The 18,462-nt window shown below is 32.6% G+C and overlaps 3 protein-coding genes across 4 annotated transcripts; all 3 read left to right on the top strand.

Moving 5' to 3' along the window:
- Positions 1 to 1,366: 1,366 nt before the first annotated feature.
- LOC103503134 (bidirectional sugar transporter SWEET16-like) lies at positions 1,367 to 7,833 on the top strand. Of its 2 annotated transcripts, XM_051081247.1 has the most exons (6): positions 1,367 to 1,637; positions 1,747 to 1,783; positions 3,460 to 3,670; positions 5,241 to 5,402; positions 6,578 to 6,697; positions 7,357 to 7,833. In XM_051081247.1, the coding sequence occupies exons 1-6, from the start codon at positions 1,601 to 1,603 to the stop codon at positions 7,675 to 7,677; spliced, it is 888 nt and encodes a 295-aa protein (XP_050937204.1). In that variant the 5' UTR covers positions 1,367 to 1,600; the 3' UTR covers positions 7,678 to 7,833. The 2 variants fall into 2 exon arrangements, with proteins under 2 accessions (XP_050937204.1, XP_050937205.1); XM_051081248.1 differs by lacking the exon at positions 6,578 to 6,697 and having other exon boundaries at positions 1,437 to 1,637.
- Positions 7,834 to 8,948: 1,115 nt separating this feature from the next.
- On the top strand, positions 8,949 to 11,820 carry LOC103503135 (heat shock cognate protein 80). The gene is made up of 3 exons (XM_008467293.3): positions 8,949 to 9,184; positions 9,543 to 9,684; positions 9,770 to 11,820. Exons 1-3 carry the CDS (start codon positions 9,062 to 9,064, stop codon positions 11,602 to 11,604), a joined length of 2,100 nt encoding a protein of 699 aa, XP_008465515.3. The 5' UTR covers positions 8,949 to 9,061; the 3' UTR covers positions 11,605 to 11,820.
- Positions 11,821 to 12,706: 886 nt separating this feature from the next.
- Positions 12,707 to 17,765, top strand: LOC103492148 (26S proteasome regulatory subunit 6A homolog). The gene is made up of 10 exons (XM_008452388.3): positions 12,707 to 13,272; positions 13,523 to 13,639; positions 15,306 to 15,413; positions 15,601 to 15,792; positions 15,952 to 16,143; positions 16,516 to 16,634; positions 16,749 to 16,836; positions 16,973 to 17,092; positions 17,185 to 17,325; positions 17,414 to 17,765. Exons 1-10 carry the CDS (start codon positions 13,156 to 13,158, stop codon positions 17,489 to 17,491), a joined length of 1,272 nt encoding a protein of 423 aa, XP_008450610.1. The 5' UTR covers positions 12,707 to 13,155; the 3' UTR covers positions 17,492 to 17,765.
- Positions 17,766 to 18,462: the final 697 nt, after the last annotated feature.

The raw sequence follows: 18,462 nt of genomic DNA on the forward strand, positions 1-18,462 counted from the left end.
ATTATTAAATTCAAAATATTAGCATATATAGTAATATTTTTAAAAAGTTACAAATATAATAAATTTTTTAAAATTCTATCAGTAATTGAAATCTATTTTTTATAAATCATGAAAGTTTATCGTCGATTTTATTATTGATAGACTTCATTATATTTGCAATGTTTTAAAGTGGTGTTGTATAATTAACTATTATTACTAAAATTGTTATCATATGTAATTAAAGAAATTTTGGATAATCAAATTTCACGCATCATCACCAAATTTATTAAATTTTGACATAGTTAAAAATGTTTGTGTCTTTAAATTAAAATTTGAGACAAACAAATGGCTAACTAAAAATGTGAGTATTAGTTTTGAAATGGTTGTAATAGATGTTTATGATTGACGACAAGTAGAAAAAGAGAAAATATGAGTTTCTCGATAAATGTAAAAAAAAAAAAAAAAAAAGAGGGAGTAAAGTGTGAAATTCATCGATGACAAGTAGATAAATACGAAAAAAAACATATTTACTCAATAAATATACAAATTCCAATATTGTTTACTATTAAGATCGAGTTGTTTTAATTTTTTAAAAATCATATGAAAAAATTGAAAGAAATAGATGCATTCGATTAACTTTTTAAAAAATCACCTCCACATTTGATTCCTCTCAAAATTAACCTCAAATACACTTTAAGTTGCTCTTGCTAAAAAAACAATTCGAACTAAAGTAGATAATTGGATAAGATAAAGAGATTGGATTCAAGCTCAAATCTCAATTGTTAGACTTAAGTACGTTTAGTTCCGACTTACTTAACACCCATAGAAACTCTATAATTAAGATATTATCCTCCGTTTTAGGTCTAAAGTTGTAAAAACTTTAAAGCTTTTAAAACCTACCGACTGAATCTCTAGAGATGAACATAATTCAGGCCGAGGAACTAGAATACTAACTTAAGCATCGTAGTATGTTCGACTCAGCACCATATCGGTGCACACATATCAACTCGAAAAACGAGACCAAACTAAAATATCGAAGCGACGAATAAACATGTATTACGAATTTTCAACACCGACAATATCTTATATGTTTCAATATATCCGATTCACTCTGTTATCACATAAACCTTTATAGAAAACCAACATAGAGGAGTGCAATAATTTAGGAACAAACCCAAGTGATAGAACAAATTAAAGCAATTGTTTGAACATAACTTTGCAAACACAAACACTTTGTTAGGGATGGCAATAGCAAAAACATATATCATTTTCACAAAAGGGACCAGAAAATAATAATGGGGACTGGGTGGGGCTCCAACATCACAAAATCGTAAACCCAAAAAAGCAAATATTTAAAACAAAAACGTGTCTCAATTGTAGTGGATGGCCTCTGTTTAGAAGAATCTCTAAACCAAATTTCAATTCCTTTCCTTTTTTTTTTTTTTTTTTTTTTCTTTTCAATTTCGTACCATTTTCAACACTCAGCCACACAACATATACACCACAGTACTCTCTCTTCTCTCCCTCCTCCCTCCTCTCCTCCTCCTCCCTCCTCCTTCCTTCTTCCATCAATTATTTAACCTCTCCGCCCTGTCGCCACCGCTGCACCTCCCCCAAAGCCATGGCTGCTAGTTTGAGCTTTGTTATGGGTATCATTGGTGAGTTCTTTCTTCTTTCTCTCTTTTGTTACTAGTTTTTCCCTTTGTTTCTTTGGGATATATATATATATATGTTGATGGGGTTTGTGGTATGTAATTCTGGATGCAGGGAATGTGATTTCTATTCTGGTTTTTGCTTCTCCCATGTGAGTTTCATTGTTTTTCTTCTTCATTTTCAGTAATCTTGGCTTTTTCATCTTTAGTTTTTATGGTAGTTTGTTCAACATACTTGAATTTTATGGATAAAGCATAGGTTTTTGAGCAAAAAAAGTGGGTTTGACGGTTGATAAAGGAGAAATTTATAGTTCAAATCATTGAAATATATATATAATATAATTTTTTTTATATATGTTTAAATCTTATCCTACAAATTATTGAACTTAGAAAATAAACTTTGCAAATTTAATTCTAATTTTTTTTGGATTTGTGTGTATAGGTCATTGAAGTTAAAAAGGTAGGCAAGAAATCTTAAAAACTTTTATGTATTTTAAGCTTTGTTTAGTATCTATATTATAGGCCGGTTAGGATTGATTTTTTTCCAAAAATTTATTTTTATTTAAATACTCTTGTTAAAGAAATTGATATATTTTTTTTTTGTTTTTAATTTTTGAAAACTTGAATTTCTTATTTATTAAAACAATGAAACCAAATTTTAGAGGGTTTTACTGTTTTTTTTTTTTTTTTTTTTTTTTTTAATTTTTGAAAAGTAGAACTTTTTATCTTGTCTTTTTGTCGGTGACAAAATTCAAAAGTTTGTTAGGCTATAAAGTAAAATTACGTTAGAGTAGAAGGAATTGAAGTTTGCTAATAAATGGGGCATTAATTATTTATTTTGGTTTATTCATTTTATTTTTATTTTATTTGTAGAGACTATTATTTTTTTTTATTTTGGGTTGCTCCTACTTTTCCCACTTTCAAAAGTTTGGCTCAAAATATAAAACTCTTTTTGTTAGGGGACAATTTGGTAGTTATGTTTTTAATTTATTTTCTTGTTTCCAATTATAGATTTCACTTTTTCAATATATATATATATATATATATATATATATATATATATATATATAATTTATTTGATTTATATATTTTCTAAAAAATTATTTTAAATAACAACAATTTCAAAATATCATAATCTATTTGTACTACCTAAGATATATTACTATTTATGTCTACGATGGTTCATTTTAAATATAATGAGGTATTTTGTAAGTATTTTAGTTTGTTTTTTTATATATAAAAAGTAATGATCTACTCATTTTGTAATGATTTAGTTCTCAAAACTTTAATATGTAACTATTAGTCCTCGACGTATGAAAAATATATCAAAATAGTTAGATGTTAAATTTTATTATTCCGTAACTTAGACTTTGTATTTTATAAAAATGTGAAGTTTCTAATATACATCAATTTTATTTAGGTAATAAATCTTATTAAATCTTAATACTAATTAATGCAATAAAAACTAAATTATTGCACATTCCAAGGTATTTAAGAGACAAAATTGTTAAAAATTAAAATTAAAAAGTCAAACGTTTTCTATTTTTAGTTTTTGAAAACTAAGTCTATTTCTTAACCGAAGTATAAAAAGATAATAATAATAATAATAACTTGGGTAAAAAAATAGATGTCAAAACAAGTGATTTAGAAAGGAAAGATATGCGTTTATAAGTTTAATTTTAAAAAACAAACAAACAAAAACAAAATGGTTACCAAACGAGACCTAAATTGTTCCTTCTATAGAAGTATAGGAACTAAACGAAGTCATGTGAAAGTAAAAGAAGATACTAATTTTGTGTATTGCATGGGGATTATTATTATATGAAAGGAAAACATTTATAGGAATAGTGAAGAAGAAATCAACAGAGAATTACAAAGGGATACCATATGTGACAACATTACTAAGCACAAGCTTATGGACATTTTATGGGATCTTGAAGCCTGGTGGCTTACTTGTTGCCACTGTCAATGCTGCTGGTGTTCTTTTTCAGCTCTCCTATGTCACTCTCTTCATCACCTTTGCCCCCAAACAAAAGAAGGTCACTCTCTCTCTCTCTCTCATTGCCATTTATTTCTTAAATTACATTCTCGGTTTCATTCAAATTTCGACTCATCTTAAGCATATGTTTGGTGGAAGGAAAGAAAAATGATTAGCTTTACTAAATACTGTGATTCATAACTTATAAACTCCTTATACTGCGAGTCATCTACGACTAGACAATTTCACTTTTTACTTCAAATGTTTTCTTAATTACTTGAAGTTAATCTTATATTATTTCCATTTTTGCCCTTTGTACTTAGGTGTTAGTTTGGTTTTCTCAATTTAGTTCTTATAAACTCAATTTTAAACCTACCATATGATCCCGACTTTACAAAAAATTAATAATCACACTCTTTTTATCTATATATATATATATAGTTTCTTCTTTTAGACGATAGAAATTAACATCGTCCCTTAAAATTTTAAAATTATTGCATCAAATTATTTGATGTATGGATAAAAGATCAAAATTGATCTAACAAAAAGATAAATTTGAGAAAAAAATCTTATCTTCAAATCAACAACATAATCACAATATTTATTCTTTTTTTATTTTTTTATGTGTAGAGAAGAAAGAAGGCAAACAAATAGAAAGAAAAGTGTTACTTAGGAAAGACATTGATTGCCAAACGCTTTTCATTTCTTCTAAAACAACCAAACACTTGTCAACAATCTATTTCATCATACTTTATTTAATGACGTATTAAATAGTAATAATAAATGTGAGTTAGTTTTCGTGTGACATTATCCATATTTGAGCTAAATTTGCAATTAGTTTTGTTAAAAACATATCAATTTTGGACCCTAAAATTTACATATTGCAATTTTAACTCTCAATTCCCAACCACTAGTTAAAAAAAAAAAGTAAAAATCTTCATAAATTCATTCATTTTATTAAATTAAAGTTCTGCTAAAAAAAATTAGAACAATTAACAAAGTACATAATTAAAAAAAAGGTTCTTTTTTAATTTATTATAAAGATTTAATCGATACATTTTAGATGGATATTTGTAAATATATTAAATATATTCAAAATAATTAAGTATATAACAACACTTTAAAAAAAATTACAAATATATCAATTTGTCAAAATCTATCACTACTATGTAACAATTGTTGGTTTATGACTAATAAACTTTGCTATATTTGTAATTTTTTAAAGTATTGCTACCTACTTAATAATTATTTTAAAATTTATTATCCATTATGACTATCTTTAACTTGTTATTCATGTATATATTAAAAAATATTAATAATTTAAGAATTAAATAATTAATTTGAAATTTTTTCCCTTTGAGGAGACACAAACCTTGATATCATACGTTAATTTCTATTCCAATTGAAATCTCAACTTGGCAAGGAGGTTGGCATTTGATTTTTAATTTTATGTTCTGAATAACTAACTTATAATCATTACTTTCATTTGAATCTCAATTTTCTAATATTTTTCCATTGTGTTTGGAGGAAATGATGCATGAAAATGGATGATCTTGAATGCAACAAAAGGTAAAATTTAATTATGGAATTCATAGAGGATAATCGAAGCTTGATTTTGTGAATAATTTTAGGTGACAACAATGAAGATGGTTGGTTTATTCAATGTTGTGTTCTATGGAAGTGTAATTGGTGCAACTCTTTTGGTCATGCATGGATCCTTGAGACTCACCTTTGTTGGAATCATCTGTGCTGCTTTAACCATTGGCATGTATGCTTCCCCTCTAGCTGCCATGGTAATTATCATCCTAACTCTTTGTTATTCCGTTTACATTTTCATGTTAGTAAAAATGTCGAGATCAGTCGATCTCTTAAAATTATATATTATTATGACTTATAAAAAAACAAAATCCATCCTAATTTTTTTTTTAATATTTATAGATAAGTTAAATATATATATTAAAGTGAGTTAATAGAGGTGACATTCTTACCGTTTCTATAATTGTTAGCATCAAATAAGAAAAAATAGGATTAAATATTATTAGTTTTGATGAAAAAAATGTCTATAATCATTTTCATCCTTTTATTCTTAAAAATTCTAAAATTTTTATTTCTTGTTTACTCGTGGTTCAATTTTAGAATATTAAAAATAGGAAGACATTAATATTTAAATATAAGTTAGATATTAATGAAAATATATATATATATATATATATATATATATATATATATATATATATGATGTTTTTCCTTTATACATCGTTGACGACAAATTTTTGTCAAGGTAAATGTACCTGATCTACACGTGACATGGTAAAATTGTTCTTTGGGGAAAATATTGTCTTGCAAAACAAAAAAGAATATTGTACGCGAGTGTTATGCTCACCATATATATGGGCTTAGATGTCTAAGTTAGTTGAGGGACTAATCAGGAGAGTAAATGTTCCACACGAGAATTAGCTTACCTTCTTTGGGAGCTTTCCTCCTTATATAACTCACAACGCTTCATCTTCCGCTTCCTTTTTGCATTAGGTATATCCGAGTCAATTATTCTTTTATTCTTTGGTCTCCTAGTTGGACCACTCCCGACCTCAATTCATCAAATGCTCCTCCTTTGCTCGAGCCTAGTTAATTGGGCTTCAACCCGTGCTAACTCTTTCCCTCTAGTCTTGTTCCGTTATGAATTTCATTACTCTGCCCACTTTTCGTTTCCACTAGCCTAGTCCTTTACCACTTTTGCCCTCTATCTTAAAATCATCCTTAACATGTACTAAGTAGCTTCAAAATAGAGATTTACAAAACAAACATATTATATACCATTCGATGCAAATGATATATTTCAACCTAGAATGGATCAAGAGACTAAAAGAAAAACAATACAATTGAAATACATTATTATAGTTGAAATTGTATATGGTTATTCAATTATGTAACAATAAGAATTTTTGTTGGTTATGGTTAATTGAAACAGAAAAATGTGATAAGGACAAAGAGTGTGGAGTATATGCCATTTTTCCTCTCATTCTTCCTCTTCCTTAACGCTGGTATTTGGTCTGCCTATGCTGTTCTTGTCAAGGACATCTATATTGGGGTAAACTTCTATTTTAATCCATTTTTTTTTCTTTTTAATTACGAAAGTATGGTTTAAATTTATTTCATCTCTCACATTTTCAAAATCTTTTTATTTTATCCATAATTTTAAAATATTCATTTTAGTACTTGATAACTAGAATGGAATGTTGTGTTGGGTTAAAAGACTGTTTTAACCTGACTTATAATAGTTATTGTTTGAAATACAGGTTTAGCATGAATTATAATAGGATGTTGTTCTGGAGATGATGATGAAAGAGAAATAGAGGAAGGGAGGGAGAAATTGAAAAGTAAAAAATAAGTTTTTTTTTTTTTAATTGCTTTTTTATTCTAACTTAATCAGTAAGGACTATTTTTAAGCTTTATTCAAACTTCGGGACCAAATTGAACGTTTCAAAGTATAAGGACTAAAATAGAATAATCATCAAAGTACAAAGACCAAAAATGATATTTTAATAGTTATAGACACCGATTTTTTTATAGTTGGAGCCCCAAACATGGAGTGAGCTATAATAATCAACTCCATCATCGTAAACGATCCTTTAATTTTTAATATCTCTATTTTAGTTCATGAATTTGAGTAAAGATATTTAAAATATATTAGTGACTAAAAGAACCCTACGTAGACTCGCTCCAAATGATATATTTCATTTTGTTTAGGTACCAAATGGAATAGGGTTTGTATTGGGGTTGGCCCAATTGATTCTGTACGGAATATACAAGAACAAGTCAAAGTCAACAAAATCAACGGAGATGATGGAGGAAGAAGGATCAGCTCATTTGGTAGAGATGGGAATGAACGGTGGCGATGATCATCAGAAAAACAGAAGTATAATCAAAGGGTTAAGCCTTCCAAAGCCAACATTAGATAGACAGTATAGTGTCAAGAATATTTTAAGGTCACTCTCTTATGGTCCATACGATTTCCACTCTACTGGACCCTTAGATGAGAACGATGAGGTGGAAGATGGAAAATTTTGATTTCGATTTCTTCTTACAAGAAGTATAATTACCAGACTTGAATGTACTATTTATATATTAAGAATCTGTTTGGCAATCTATGTTAGTATAAGGTTTTACGATTATGAAAAGTTTACTTCGAATGAAGTTGGTACATATGCTTGATTATGAATTAAATGTTGTTGCAAGTGAAACTTTACCTAGAAAGAGATAGTTTAGGTATAACATTTAGATGCTTGAATGAGGTAGCATTTAAGATTTGATTCAAGAATATTCAAGAGTTGTTAGACTTTTCGATCCTCTGATGAGATTTGATAGGATATTGGTTAGACTTTTTTCGATCATGTCGATGAGATTTGATAGAGATATTGGTTTCTTAATTTGTTAAAAGATTTATTGTCTTGGATTGATTGCATGATTGTTTTTGCCATTCAAGTTTTGCTATATATGATAACTTAGTGCTTAGTTTAAAAGAGAGAGAGAAAAAAAGAAATCAACTCAGTGCTTAGATTGCTGATTTAGATAGAAATGATTTTAATCCACCTTGAAAATATTTAAAATATTGTTATAATAAAAGAACAACTAGGAACAATAATTAATAAATTAGAAAATCAAATAGGAAAGGAGTTAACATCCACACCCGAAAAAATTGATCCGAATGGTTGAAATCAACCGAACTAACACTCAATGGTTGGTTTTATTAAAAATACAATATTGGTGGTCGGTTTAATTAGAAGGGTTCGAAAACCGACCAAATCTTACTAAACCTAAAAAATATTACATATATATAAATATTATCTAATATTTATTATTTCTAGCCGACTAAGATTTATACTTGAAGTAAAAGAAACATTGCTAAAGAGCGGTCGAAACTGACCAATGGTTAAATTGATTGAGAACATCTAAAAACATCTACTATTGATTCCTTTAGTATAAACTGTCTAGATTAGTTTTCGACTCCGTTTTTTTTGTATAAAACTGTTCATGTCCCATACCCTATTATTCTTAGTTATTGTAATCTATTCTGTTAACCAGATATTAAGAAAAAGTTGGAAATTATTAAGTTTAAAATCCACCATGATTTTTGAACAGATTCTTTTCTAGAGGGAATTTAAGATCATACCATTCCAAACAAAGGTGTAAGTTTGGTTGTGGGTTTCCTCCAATCCTGGATTAGGTTTTGTCAAACCCCATTTTCTCGAATATTCCTTGAAAAGAAAAAGAAAAAAGAAAAATAACAAAAAAATGACTTAAAACCCGAAAATGATGGAACGTTCCAGAAACCCTAATAAAAATCCCTTCTATATAACCCTTCGGTTCTCCCATATTAGATCTTGACTTCTTCTTTTAAGCCTCCTCTTCACATTTCTCCTCCATTTCCCTCTTTCGATCGACGTCTTCACCAATGGCGGATACTGAAACATTTGCCTTCCAGGCTGAGATTAATCAGCTACTCAGTCTCATTATCAACACCTTTTACAGCAACAAGGAGATCTTTCTTCGTGAACTCATCAGTAACTCTTCTGATGTAAGTATCATTCCCTTTCATTTTCTTTCATTTTGTCTTTGATCTTTTTTCATTTTACTCTTTCTTAGAAGATAGGAGATCCTTTCTGTTTTATTATGAACTCTGATTTTTGGCCATCATGATGTTTCGTTTCGATTGTATTTATAGACACGCTCACTTGATTTTGAGGGAGATTTACTTTTGGGTTTCTGCCTGCATCAAGGGGTTTTTCTATTTCTAGATTCTTCTGTACTACCTACTGAATTGTTGTTTGAAGTATGGTTGGGTAGTTGGATGATCGTAGAGTTTTTAAGGATTGTGCAACGTCATATCTAGGATGGTTAAGACGTATTATTTACTATGTGACATTTTATTTCAGGCTCTAGATAAGATTCGATTTGAGAGCTTGACTGACAAGAGCAAGCTCGATGCTCAGCCTGAGCTTTTTATTCACATCATTCCTGATAAGGCAAATGGCACACTGTCGATCATTGACAGTGGTATTGGAATGACCAAGGCTGGTGAGTTACTACTTTGCATCGATCTGCCTATTTCTTTTATATTTATATGGTGTAACTCATTGGGTGAGAATGTGTATTGTATCAGATTTGGTGAACAATCTTGGTACCATTGCTAGATCTGGGACCAAGGAGTTCATGGAAGCTCTTGCAGCTGGTGCTGACGTGAGCATGATTGGACAGTTTGGAGTCGGTTTCTACTCGGCTTACCTTGTGGCTGAGAAGGTTATCGTTACCACCAAGCACAATGATGATGAGCAGTATGTATGGGAGTCCCAAGCTGGGGGTTCGTTCACAGTCACCAGAGACACATCTGGTGAGAATCTTGGCCGAGGTACAAAGATTACCCTGTACCTAAAGGAAGATCAGCTTGAATACCTTGAGGAGCGCCGTCTTAAGGACTTGATCAAGAAGCATTCTGAGTTTATTAGCTACCCAATTTCTCTCTGGGTTGAGAAGACCATTGAGAAGGAAATTTCTGATGACGAAGATGAGGAGGAGAAGAAGGACGAGGAAGGAAAGGTTGAGGAAGTTGATGAGGAGAAGGAGAAGGACGAAAAGAAGAAGAAAAAGATTAAGGAGGTTTCACACGAGTGGTCGTTGGTGAACAAGCAGAAGCCTATCTGGATGAGGAAGCCAGAAGAGATTACAAAGGAAGAATATGCTGCTTTCTACAAGAGCCTTACCAATGACTGGGAAGAGCATTTGGCCGTAAAGCACTTCTCCGTTGAAGGTCAATTGGAATTCAAGGCCATCCTCTTTGTTCCCAAGAGGGCTCCTTTTGATCTGTTTGACACAAAGAAGAAGCCAAACAACATCAAGTTGTATGTTCGCCGTGTCTTCATCATGGACAACTGTGAGGAATTGATTCCCGAATACCTTGGCTTTGTTAAGGGTATTGTCGACTCCGAGGATCTCCCTCTGAATATTTCTAGAGAAATGTTGCAGCAGAACAAGATCTTGAAGGTCATCCGAAAGAACTTGGTCAAGAAGTGCCTTGAGCTCTTCTTTGAGATTGCCGAGAACAAGGAAGATTACAACAAGTTCTACGAGGCCTTCTCCAAGAACTTGAAGCTTGGTATCCACGAGGATTCCCAGAACAGGCCTAAGATTGCTGAACTTCTCCGCTTCCACTCTACCAAGAGTGGCGATGAGTTGACAAGCTTGAAGGATTACGTGACCAGAATGAAGGAAGGTCAGAACGATATCTTTTACATCACTGGTGAAAGCAAGAAAGCAGTAGAAAACTCTCCTTTCCTTGAGAAGCTCAAGAAGAAGGGTTACGAAGTTTTGTTCATGGTTGACGCGATTGATGAGTATGCAGTCGGTCAGTTGAAGGAGTTTGAAGGTAAGAAGCTTGTTTCAGCAACCAAGGAAGGTCTGAAACTTGACGAGAGTGAAGATGAGAAGAAGAAGAAAGAAGCTTTGGTGGAGAAGTTCGAGGGGCTATGCAAGGTGATCAAGGATGTTTTGGGTGACAAAGTCGAGAAGGTTGTTGTTTCAGACCGTGTTGTGGATTCTCCGTGCTGTTTGGTAACTGGTGAATATGGATGGACAGCCAACATGGAAAGAATCATGAAAGCGCAGGCATTGAAGGACAACAGCATGGCCGGTTACATGTCGAGCAAGAAGACCATGGAAATTAACCCAGAGAACCCCATCATGGAAGAGCTCAGGAAGAGAGCTGATGCCGACAAGAACGACAAATCCGTTAAGGATCTTGTTCTCCTTCTTTTCGAGACCTCCCTTCTAACATCCGGATTCAGCCTCGACGAGCCAAACACCTTTGGAAACAGAATTCACAGAATGTTGAAGCTTGGATTGAGCATTGATGAGGAATCTGGAGAGGGTGATTCCGAAATGCCGCCTCTTGAGGATGCCGATGCCGATGCAGAGGGCAGCAAGATGGAGGAAGTCGATTAATTTTGAACTGATTTTGAAAGAGACGGTAGCATCTTTCAAGGTTTTCTTATGTTATGATTTCAATTTACAACCACAAACATATAATTTGTCCAGTCGTTTAGTTTAGTGTTTGCCTTACTTTTTCATGCTTTGTTTTTTCCTGGACAAGTTACTGAATGTTATGTTTTCACTTCAAAATTTTTGTGGCAGCTTAAGTGATAATATTTTGCTCCGAAATGTCTCTACTTCACATCTCCCTCTTTAACCTACTGCCTGACTTCCTTCTATTAATATTCACCACCCTCGACGAACGTATTGGAAGCATTCGTTAAATATACTTCTTTTTAACTTCAAGTTTTGCTGGTTGAGATGGAAATATCGGATTACAAAACAAAGTATAAATATAGCAGCAAGAAAAGTGTTATGTTTTGTTTTCCTCTTGTAGCAATTATTGTTACGGACTCTATCTACATTTTGGTTGCTTTACTCTTTAACAATCTACAAGAGTAAATAAGTGATATTGGTGGCCACTTTGTTTGGTTCTTCACCTACTTTTTTCTTTCCGATAATCTTCGTCTGAGGTTTTAGTATAAAACTTTTTCAATTGTTTGCTTTAGCATTTGGAAATTCATTCAATATTATTAGTATCAAAAGTAATTTGATTGTCCACTTGCTGTGACATTATCTTATCAATTTTTTTTTCTATGTTCATTATGGATATATTAACCGTTCTTTTCTATAGGGCAAAGTTGTTAAATATTATCTATCATCACTATACTTCAGTTTTCATTTTTTTTTTACACTTTATAATGAGAAATTAGAAATTCGTGCTACGGTTTAGTAAGATTCTTGTATAACCTATATAGTTTCTAAAAATTTCAATTAAAATATAGGGAGCATCCATAAGGAATAAATCGTAGTTTATAAATTTATTGTACATTGACCAAAACTATTTAAGCGATCTTTATTGGTCATAGTCTTATTCTTTTTCTCAATTTTTGAACAAAATTTTATTGTTCTTAAAATGCCCAAGGGATATTCAACTCAAAGACAGCTAAAGAACCAAAACATGTACAAAATAAATCATAACTTTTAATTTGATAAAATTCAGTATGTCATTTCCAATAATTTTTCTTTTTAAAACTTGAGTTGAGTTAATTTGATTATTTTGCAAATAAATCTGCACTCTGTTTTCGTGTCTATCTCCATAGAATTCTTCATCATTTAATATTATGACAAATGGGGTGGTTTCTTCCTTTTCTAAATCAATTATTTTCAATAAAGTTAAAGTGTACCACTTGCATTGATGTGGAAAAGTCGATGTGGCTTCAGCAGAAGACTATGAAACATAAGTTTGCGAAGGAAGCCCAATAAGGCCCAAGACCACGAACTGAGGCCCGTTAAAGTGATTCGGCATCGCCTTTTTCTTCCGCAACAAGTTCACTTTGAACTATAAACCAATCTCTATCTCCAACTCTTAGTTCAACTCATTTCCAATTCCTTCTCTCTCAGAATCGGTCCGACAAATTTCGCTTTACCTTTTGTGAACTCAATCAATCGATTCCTTCCCAAATGGCTACTTCTATGGTTGAAGATACGAACCTCGAAGAAGACCAGTTGGCTTCTATGACCACAGAAGACATCATTCGGGCTTCTCGTCTTCTTGACAACGAGATTCGGATCCTCAAGGTTTCGTAATTTTCAATTTTTTTTTCTTGTTCATTTTCTGCACCTCTATAGATACCGATGTGATTGAAGTTTCTCTGATGATAGCTACATTCGTAATTCGGGTGTGGAGCGTTTTCATTTGGGAATGAGTTTGGTGCCCTTGAATTTTGTGAGGAAGAAGTTTGATATGTGAAATGTTTGATGGATATTGCTGTTTTCTGTTAATGAGTGGTGATGGTATCTGATTTTGTTTTATTTTTGTGTTTTGAAGGAAGAGATGCAAAGGACAAATTTGGAGTGGGATTCTTTCAAGGAGAAAATTAAGGAGAACCAGGAGAAGATTAAACTTAACAAGCAGCTACCTTATTTGGTCGGGAATATAGTTGAGGTAATTTCTCTCGTCATATGCAAATAGATTTTCTCCCCTCCTTCATTCAATATAGTTAGATATTTTATTAGTTTTCAAAACTGTGATCGAGGGCATATTTATATTCTGAACTTCCAGCTCCTTTCATGGTCTCACTAGCAGCCCTCCTGTTGGGACTTGGGTTTATGAGATTACTTGGAGGATTATGAAGAAATCATTGGACGGGCTTATTATTTGTTTTATTTTGATATGAAGCAATTTCATTAATGTATGAATTTCTCAAAAATGATATAGAATCCATGAATCCTTTTATTACAATAAACTATCCCAGTTGTTTAAGATACAAAATAATAAGTGACAACGTGGAAGAAAGTGTCGAAAGGATGATCCTTGCCCATAAAGACTTTTTGGCTTCTTTCTTTTCATAGTATCCAAAAGAAAGCATGAGATATGCAGCCACAAAAGAGCTTTGATCTTTGTGGAAAGGTGACCCAAGAGAATGGAGATGATGTAAGCCCCTCCACTTCTCCTTAATTTGTTTGACTCCAGATGTTGATGATTGGGTTTGTACTCAAAAATGGTGTTTCTTTCTGTAAAGTCTTTGCTTTATAGCCTTGAACGCTTGATAGACACTTTGAGCAAGATGATTACCCTTAAATGGTGAAATTCCTCATTTGGAAGCTATCTCACGAAACTCTTAACACAAATGATAAGCTTCAGAAGGGCACCCCCTTCCTGTATCTCCAAGCTGGTGTATCCTATGCAAGCACAGTGGGGCGGATTAATCTCACGTATTTGGAATGGTGTCAACCTTGCCTTCAGCTGGTCAGTTGTGCTTCCAAATAACCCTCATTCTCTACTCAATATCCTCCTATTGGGTCATCTCCTTAAGGAACAGGAGCTTCTGTGGAAGTACGTTATATATGGGCCTTTTTGTTGTTGATATGGGTGGAGAGAAACAACGGGATCTTTGTTACAAAGGAAAAGTAGTACCCGTTTATTTTAAATTTTTTTGTTTTGTTTTGTTTTAATAACGTTTCTTCCTTGCTATTACTTGGTGTAAATTAAATTCTCTGTTTTTCTATCCTAGTCTTTTCTACCCTTTTGGCCCATTGGCTTTAGCTTGGGGGCCTGGGGCTTTCTCTCCCCCACTTTTTTTTTTCAAGTTTATTCATCAATGAAGTTGCTCCTTATCCAAAGAAAGAAAAAAAAAAAAATTATGATTGAGTGCGTTGTAATATTAGGGGAATTGTGCACCTATTTTCTTACCCATGTAATAGGAGGCAGTTATTTTCAGAAAGAAAAAAAAGCTGATGTGCAAGTGACATAGAATAATAGCTCGATTTGAGAACATAACTTTGGGAAACAGGGAACAAAACATGTTTTTACTTGGTATTTTGTTCGAGGACAGACTGATGTGCTTAATCTCAACTTTCAACCGAACATCCAACTCTTATTATGATTTTTTTTTGTTATGCTGAGATAAGTTCATTATAAAAGTAAATGGATCGCTGATTCTACTTTTTTATTTCTATTGGCCACTAAATTTCTAGGAAAAAGAGATTGTGGGTATAATTTCTACTACTCTGGGGCCTTACTGACACACACACACACACACACACAGACATTTCATTTCATGTTTTCATGTCTTTGAAACTCAACTCTCCATATGACATTCATTCTACAGATTCTGGAAATGAACCCAGAGGATGAAGCTGAGGAAGATGGTGCAAATATTGATCTTGATTCACAAAGAAAAGGAAAATGTGTTGTCTTAAAGACATCTACTCGGCAGGTAAGTTGCTCTTCTGCCGTAATGAATAACCTATTAGCTATCAGAGGGAATGGCATTGAAACTCTACAGCTACTGTAATAGTGTGAATAAATCTAAATTCTACTTTTCTATTTTCCAATGTAGTGTTTTTTACTTTAAAGGGGACTGTTTGTGTGTAAACTCCTAACATGTTTTATTTTGACTGCAGACTATCTTTTTACCTGTTGTTGGGCTTGTTGATCCTGATAAATTAAAACCAGGCGATTTAGTTGGTGTGAATAAAGATAGTTACCTGATCTTGGACACTCTACCATCTGAGTATGATTCTAGGGTCAAGGCAATGGAGGTTGATGAAAAACCAACTGAAGATTACAATGACATTGGAGGACTGGAGAAGCAGGCAAGCTTTTAATTGTTTTGAGGCTCATATGAACATGTTGTGTTTTAGTCAAATAATTGTACAAATTAGATTGTTTGTCTAAGTTGTTCTCAGTATTTTAATTGAATCATGGCTATTGTCTATGTCTATTAACTTGTGTAATATTCCAACTTCCCACAGATCCAAGAACTCGTTGAGGCTATTGTTTTGCCAATGACTCACAAGGAGCGTTTTCAAAAATTGGGAATTCGTCCACCCAAGGGGGTACTGTTGTATGGACCTCCTGGGACTGGGAAAACATTAATGGCACGTGCTTGTGCAGCTCAAACAAATGCAACATTTCTGAAGCTTGCTGGCCCCCAACTAGTCCAGGTCAGCCATTATTTTTCTCTGAATTCTGAAATTATGGGTTGTCATCAATGAAGTGCTTCGTTGTTATAATTTTGTCTTCCCAGAGTTTCTCCTTTTCATTTCAAGCATTTTGTTGGGGAATGGATGGGGGATAATTGTAAAGTATCATAGTTAGCTAAGGTGTTACTCTACTCTTCCTTCATCCTTATTCACAAGAATTGTTGTGGGGCATGTGATTCTTCCACTTGAATTGACTCCGATGATTCATCGGGTCATTGTTTCTGTACCTTGAGAAAACTGTGGGCCTGCTAATGATGTAGAATCTTAAACCTTGTAACCATTGTTCATTTGTCTGGGCCTGCTAATGGTATAGATGTTCAAACTTTTATGCAGATGTTTATCGGGGATGGTGCAAAACTTGTACGTGATGCCTTTGAGCTTGCAAAAGAGAAATCTCCCTGTATAATATTTATTGATGAAATTGATGCCATCGGCACAAAGCGATTTGATAGGTAAGCTTGTTACTTGACAACTAATGTTTTAATGAGGATAACCTGAATAGCTTTTAAAACTAATGTTTTCATGACTATATGTTGATTATGTTATTGCTCTGCTCTCTACTGCAGTGAAGTGAGTGGTGATAGGGAGGTGCAGCGTACCATGTTAGAGTTGCTCAATCAGCTAGATGGCTTCAGCAGTGATGAGCGTATCAAGGTTAGTTTAGTCCACCGATTGGATAGGTTTACATGGAGAGTTCATTAATAGCTCTTTAATGAAATATCGTCCCTAGTTACTTCTGTTTGTTTGCCTCATTATACCACTGAAGCAACAAGTTACTTCTTGTAAACAGGTGATAGCAGCGACTAATCGTGCTGATATTCTAGACCCAGCCCTAATGCGATCTGGTCGGTTGGATCGCAAGATCGAATTTCCACATCCCACTGAAGAAGCAAGGGCCCGAATCTTGCAGGTTCTCTAATTTAATAATATCCCATTTCATCCTTTTGTTGATCTCCCATTTTACTCGGCTTTTATTATAATTTATAAACTGGTATTCTGTAGATCCATTCTAGGAAGATGAATGTTCACCCAGATGTCAATTTTGAAGAGCTGGCCCGATCTACTGACGATTTCAATGGTGCACAATTGAAAGCTGTTTGTGTAGAAGCAGGCATGCTCGCACTGCGCCGGGATGCAACTGAGGTGCTTATCTCTCTCTCTCTCTATATATATATATGTAGTGATGTGTGGTATATGTATTTTAGCTTGGGTGGTTTGATATGGAATACAGGTGAACCATGAAGATTTCAATGAAGGTATCATTCAAGTTCAAGCAAAAAAGAAGGCAAGCTTGAACTACTATGCATAAGGCTTGTTCCTTGCAGTTATTTAGATAACACGGCAGGTTATACTCCCTCCTTCTTTTACTCTTAATTAGAAGTGAACTATATATCTAAATGGAGGAGTTTCTTGCTGCTATGTTATTTTGAACCAAAATCTATAGAAAATGTTGACTATGTTTAGTGGTGCTACAACGAGGTGTTTTTAGGGTGTTTTATTAATTTGGTTTTTGGCCAAAACAAACTCTGGAGCCTGTCATATAGATTTTATTGTCAAATTAAATTAAAATCGAATTGATTTAACTGATTGGTTGTAAACCCCACCCAATTGATCAAGATTGATATTACTCGATCGAAGTTAATAGGATCTATTCAAACCGAATGGTCCAACCCCTTTTTTTCTGTGAGCAATGGAAACTGATGTACTCAATAATCGTAATGAATTAACTTCCATCTAGAACGAGAATGAATATGTATGATTACAAACATGCTTATATATAATCAATGCTATTAAATTAGTGCAGATACAAGTGCAGCACAAAAGTGTAAAAAAACCCCATTTTTGGGTTCAATTTCAATATAGTAATTTTAAGGTTAAATGTATAATTTCGATCTTATTGGTTTTATATAAATTAAGTTGAAAATATCATTTTGGTCATTGATGTTTGTCTATTATTTATTTTTTTCAAAAGACTCTTAGTTATCTATAACATTTTTACTATAAATTAAAAAATATATTTACACATTGTATTTTCTTTTATGAAAATTATCGTTATTATTTAATGAATCTTGATAAAATTAATTTACAAGGATTAAATCAGATTACAAAGACTAAAATTGAACAAATATTCAATTTTAAGGATTAAATTGATATTTTAATCTTATTATTATTAACATCACAAATGATGAATATATGAGTTGTATTAAGAAAAAGGAGGAGATATAAGATTTGAACCTAAAAGAATATAAACTATGCTCGACAACCTTTTAATCTTGTTTC

This window comes from Cucumis melo, chromosome 2 (genome assembly GCF_025177605.1).
Source record: "Cucumis melo cultivar AY chromosome 2, USDA_Cmelo_AY_1.0, whole genome shotgun sequence".
Taxonomy (NCBI): domain Eukaryota; kingdom Viridiplantae; phylum Streptophyta; class Magnoliopsida; order Cucurbitales; family Cucurbitaceae; genus Cucumis; species Cucumis melo.